General features: G+C 41.6%; 1 protein-coding gene across 4 annotated transcripts in view; it reads right to left on the bottom strand.

The window, feature by feature from the left end:
- The window catches only part of LOC103153098 (linker for activation of T-cells family member 1-like), a 15715-nt gene that overhangs the window by 1493 nt on the left and 8568 nt on the right, over positions 1-5654 (bottom strand). For all 4 annotated transcript variants that reach the window (XM_007573889.2, XM_007573895.2, XM_007573893.2 and 1 more), the window contains exons 8-9: positions 4235-4277; positions 4099-4148 (exon numbers count right to left, since the gene is read on the bottom strand). In XM_007573889.2, coding sequence (XP_007573951.1) covers positions 4099-4148; positions 4235-4277 — 93 coding nt within the window. The remainder of the gene's footprint in view (positions 1-4098; positions 4149-4234; positions 4278-5654) is intronic.

The raw sequence follows: 5654 nt of genomic DNA, 5'->3' as shown, positions 1-5654 counted from the left end.
ACAGGCTAACACCAGCATCTGAACATGCTAACGAACAGGCTAACACCAGCATCTGAACATGCTAACGAACAGGCTAACACCAGCATCTGAACATGCTAACGAACAGGCTAACACCAGCATCTGAACATGCTAACGAACAGGCTAACCATGAGCCACTGAGGGCCGAGGCTACGAAAGTCTCTCAGAATAACATACATGGCACCGTAAAAACAAAAATGTGAATTTTTGCTTATATCTGTTTAACAACCCTGGTTGTAACAACCTGGGTACCTAATAATTTTTTTGACTTTTGCTCAATTAAATTTCTTACGCATACATGGCAAATGGTACTTTTATTATAGCTGATCATGTTGTTTTTCATGTTTCCTTATTTCTTTTGTTCCTTCTATAATTGATAGAGATATATAGATTATTTATAATGTATAAAAGTATTGTCATTTAATTAGAACTACATCCTTAAGACAATGAAAAAATATGGTGTTTTATAAGATTATTTATCTTTTACGGTGCCTGTTGTCAAGAAAACTGTGGACATTGAGATTAATTGAGTCATTTGATCATTGTAGTTTCCCCTGATTACAATAAAATTAGCGTACATGATTCTAGAGATGTGGTGGCTACTTTCCTTTGGTGAGTGTGAAAATAATGACCCTGGGACTTAAGTCTAAGTCACTAAATCTAATCTAGCCGTAAACAAGTGCCGTTATTTCAGGAAAAGAGCTACCATTAACAGGAGTGTTTGTTGAGGCTATGCAGCTGTGAGAGCTACTCTGCTGATTGTTTCTCGACTGAAAAGGGTTGTAACTTCTGGATTGTAGGTAGTTAGAGCTAGACGAGTCTTTTCCGCCACCAGTTTAAATAGAATATCTCTTATAAACCGACGTTGGGGTAAGACCCGGGTTTCAGAGATTTTCCGGACCTGTTAGACAGAGAACTGGTCAGTAGTCAGTCGAATGAGTGGTCAGATAAGGGCGGGGCTAACTATTGCGTAATAACAAACACTGTAATGCCGAAATTAATAATAAATAATAAAGACTTTGTGGTATTCTGATTTAGTAACGTAATGTGACTAAAGAGCAGATTTCGAAGTTCACCGAAAGCTACAGAATTGCTAAAAACTGTGAGCTGCCATGAAGTAAATAAGAGAGAAGTTCAAATACATTCTGAGAGTGAAACTCCTTCCCAAAAATGAAGATATATCACAGATTTCAAAAGAAAATAAAAACGGATAATATAGGGAATAGCGCCCCCTTCACTTTGGGAGTGCAGTGGTCCCATTTCCAAATAAAGTAAGAGACTGCCAGTGGTCCGTCCCGCCCCTTCCTGTTTGCTGCAGCGAGGTCCTTCTTGGTCAGTCAGGATCGCCGCCACAGTCGGAGGATCGGACGGACGTTTCCTTCTGTTTAGGGTCCCGCTCAGACTGCTCATACCACTAATGGTTTATCTCCATGCAGGAGCGCCGCCAGGAATCTTGGGCTCCATGACAAAAAATTAAATTGGGCCCCCCCTGCCCAACTACTGTTAGTTTCTTGAGTCTATCTCCATATTTGTTAAAGCTGTCAACCATGTTATGACTGTTTGCTATGAAACAGATAATTTGTGAAAAGATCAATCTCCTCCCTGAACTACTATTGTTAGCTAAAGTAAGTTCTGACCAAAAACAACCACCAATCAGAACCAGGAGGAGGGTCTTAGTGTTGTCAATCAACCTCATTCACTCACTGCTAAATGTGCTAATGGCAGAGAAACAACTTATTGTTACAGGAAAAGTTTATCTGTCATCATTGGTAGCTATGCTAACTAAACTAAGCATTCACTGTTTGAATCTGCACAGCTCTGTGCTATGCTAGCTGCAGCATAGCACAGAGTGAGGTGGAGGAAGGATGAGCAGCACCACATGAGATTGTGATTGACAGCACTAAAACCCGCCTCCTGCCTCTGATTGGTTGTTCCTAGCACTGGAAGAAGGCAGAGGAAATAATATTTTCACAAATTATCTCTCATGCCACACTGACAACACAATGACAGTTTTAACAAATGTAAAAATATATATATTTTTTTTAATAAAAGTTACCCACTGTAGCTTCAATCTCACTTATGAGAGGACGGGTCAGGAGGGACGTGGCAACAGATATCTGTAATTTAAATGTAAGCCAAGGTAAAACTGTGTGGACTGGCTGCAGTCCAGACAGGAGGCTGTTTTTTATTATCATTTTATAAAGGTTGTTTGACTTTCTATCAGCAACAAATACATTGTTTTTGTTGTGTAATTGTTTAAACAAACAAACAAACAAACAAAAAAAAAGACACAGAGAAATCCCTATGGATTCCCTGAAATGATGCTAACTAGGTTGTCGTTGAACACAGTGTTGCTCAGTTTTTTCACTGGGACGGGGAGGAAGAGGGTTTATGCTGGTATGTGGTTAGAGCTGCTGCTGACTGACTCACCTGTTGTCAAGTGGTAAAAGGTACAGGGAAGAATTAAATATATGAATATGTTGGTATTTCTTTTCCTTAATTCATTAAATGAAAACCTGACTTTATTATTTTTATAGGCAGCATAGTAACTGCCATGTTTCTTGTCTTGTACTGAGCTGCTGAAAACGTCACCGCCAAGCAGGAACGAACCATTTAACGCAGATCCAGGGGGGAGTTCAGTGTAAATATAGATGTGTGCTTTTTGGTCTGGGAGGGGTAACATTTAATTTTTACTGCTAAAAACAATTTTAAAAATACAATAACAGTAATTGACAGGGCCCTTATTTTTTTTTAAAATTTCTGTAATTTTTCTTTTTTGTGTGTGTGGAGGGCCCCCTGTCGTCCAGGGCCCTTAGAACTGTCATAACTCCCCGCCCCTGTCTCCATGTTTAGACCGAGCATGAAGGAAAACTAGACCAACTCGTTAGCCACTGAGCTAGCCTTCTTTATGCCTGCACGAAAAGCACACTACCGCCACCTCCTGGACATGAAACTATCACGTTTAAACAAGGTAAGTATCACGTTATAACCTGATAGCGTTCGAAAAATGTTTTCCTCCGTGATGCCAATATGCTTCCGTACGAGGCTCTCGTAATTTAACAAAGTATATTAAATGTACATTTTCTAGACCGCGACAGCCCATTGGTTGATCTTATCGAAGGACACTGGGCTTATCCAATGAAATCCCTCCTTGGCCAGCCTTCCCCGCCCCTCTCCTCTGAAATTACAAATGGCGCCATTTCGGCTAACCTGAGTTAGAGAGAAATGAGCGGATTTTCGACGGCGGGTTAGTAAAACCCGCGGGAACAGAAAGTAACGGCACCTCAATCCATCCAGAAAAATGTGTCCGAAACGTTTACCACACGAAGTCTGACCGCTGGAGCAGATTCAGGAGAAGGACGGCGAATTAGCGATTCGGGGGATTTGTTGCTGTCGGAGGAAGATGAGAGAGACGCGACCAGGACCAGATTGATTATCTGCTGCAGCCCGGTAAGAAGGAAATGTTCATGAAGAGGCAGCGCTTCATGCTGGCAGGGGGGCAGGTGTGTGAGGGAGGACAGGTGTGTGAGGGAGGACAGGTGTGTGACAGGACAGGTGTGTGTGAGGGAGTCCGGAAGGGGGAAGCTATAGTAAGCTAGCAGGTAGTCAGAAAAACACATGATGGCGGCCGTGAACACGTTATAAAACAGCTATTAACAGCATTTAGAAATACTTAAAACACTAGAGACATCTTCACTAGATACTATCTGGGGAAGTCGTAGCCAAAATGTGGAAATGTTAGTGTTAAGTTTGCCGTTAGTAATTACTAAAAGTGAACTCCTTGCTCCATGCCTGTGTTGGGGTGTCCACACTTTATGTTAAATTAATGTGTAGTTAATTAGTTTTCTTAGAGTTAAGAATAAAGAATCATAATTAGCTTGTACTGGTGGGCTTTGGATTGAAGGAAAATGTTAGAAAAACTGGCTGGTGAAATGTCTGAGTGACCCGTAAACATTTTTCTCCTCCAAACACTCCTGGTTCCAGCTTACAGTCAAAACATCTGTCTCTGTTTCACGAATCAAAATAAAATGAAGCAAGGTCCATTTGGATCAGAACTCTGGTCTGAAGAGTTTCCAGTACCTAAACTGGGAGTGGAGGCTCGGCTCGGCTCGGTTTCAGGAATGACCTCTCTGCAGAAATCAGAGAAAGACGGAATCTAGTCAGATTCTGGAGGGAACTCGACTGGACAACAGGACTTGGATCGGATTGGACCTACATGTATCCGTTGCCTTCAGCGTCGCTGTCGGGAAAATCTGTTCCTGTGGAAAAAGATGAAAAAGATTCTCATGTTCTGTAGATCAAAACGATCCATTTCCTCACCTGACTAGTCCCTCACTCGGTCCAAATAACAGGCAAAATTAACCCAAACGAGTCTCCAAGCCGATTCAAACCAGGTCCAAGTGCCAAGATAAGAGCAGCACCAACAAGTCAGCAGGTGCAGCTCACTAGTTCCTAGTCGTCCCAGTTAGTTTCCTCCCTCTGACTAGGAACAAGATCCAGATTGTGGATTTAGACTGAAGCTAAATCAGTTTATATTCGGTTTAGACTAGCGGTTCTCAACGTGGGCGGTACCGCCCCCCAGGGGGCGTTCAGAGGACGGCAGGGGGCGCTGGCGGACATTTTTACAAAAGGGGGGCGCTGGGATGCCTTTGGGGGGCGTTTGGTCGAAGGTAAACTTTACACCTTATATGCACAACAAGGCCAGTTTAGACTTTGAGCAACTTGGTAAAACTGTATTGTGTAACATTAAATCATGCTTGACTGCAACAATATACATGGCAGATCTTCTTCTATTCAGTGTTTGTAGCTTCTGTTAGCTTCTTGGCGCAGCTCCGTTCTCCTGCTACTGGTAGCTAAAATCACCTCACTTTGTATCCCTCTGAAAAATGAACCCATTTAAATAAAGAAATCCCTCCATGGTGATACCTCGATAGAGAGCGTTCATTTTAGCGTTAACACCGGAGCTGTAAGTGGTCCGGTATGAAACGGGGGAGATGGAACAACACAGCACTTTTAACTTTCAATAATCAGAATACCGAAATTGTTTCCGTTGTTTTGAAAGGTTTATGTCAGTCTGCCTTTTCCCCATCGATACGCTTCCCGACCGCTGCGCACCTTTGGGGGTTAAAAAAAAAAAGACGCGCACATTGTGCAAAACTCTGAAACAGGAGAAGCGGGACATAAAACGGAGCGACGAACTAGATGTGAATTATGGCATAAAAACAGAGAATCCGACGCTGAACTGTGAAAAATCAACACATGATGTGAAACATGATGATTAGGAGGCGCAGCAGGTGATGAGTGAAGATTAATGATGGTCAATAAACGATAAAATAAATCTAGCAACAGGAAATAAACTAAAGCGGACATAGCAATAAACCAAGAGAGGATAATACTAATCAAAGGAAACTAAATGGAAATGAATGAAGAACAAAATGCAAGAATAAACTAAGAATCTAAAGTAAATACAGAGGAATAAACTGGTATGGCAAGACATTTAGAGCAATAATTAATACATAGGATGTATGGCAAGAATAAACAGACACTATTTCCAGATAAAAAGTAAAATAATATAGTTGAAATGTCATGGGTTTGTTGAGACCACATCTATACTGAGAATAAATATATCTTACAGA

This window comes from Poecilia formosa, unplaced genomic scaffold (assembly GCF_000485575.1).
Source record: "Poecilia formosa unplaced genomic scaffold, Poecilia_formosa-5.1.2 Scaffold339, whole genome shotgun sequence".
NCBI classification, from domain to species: Eukaryota; Metazoa; Chordata; class Actinopteri; order Cyprinodontiformes; family Poeciliidae; genus Poecilia; species Poecilia formosa.
Note: the sequence above shows the minus strand (reverse complement) of the source record. Positions and strands in the feature narration are given on the sequence as shown.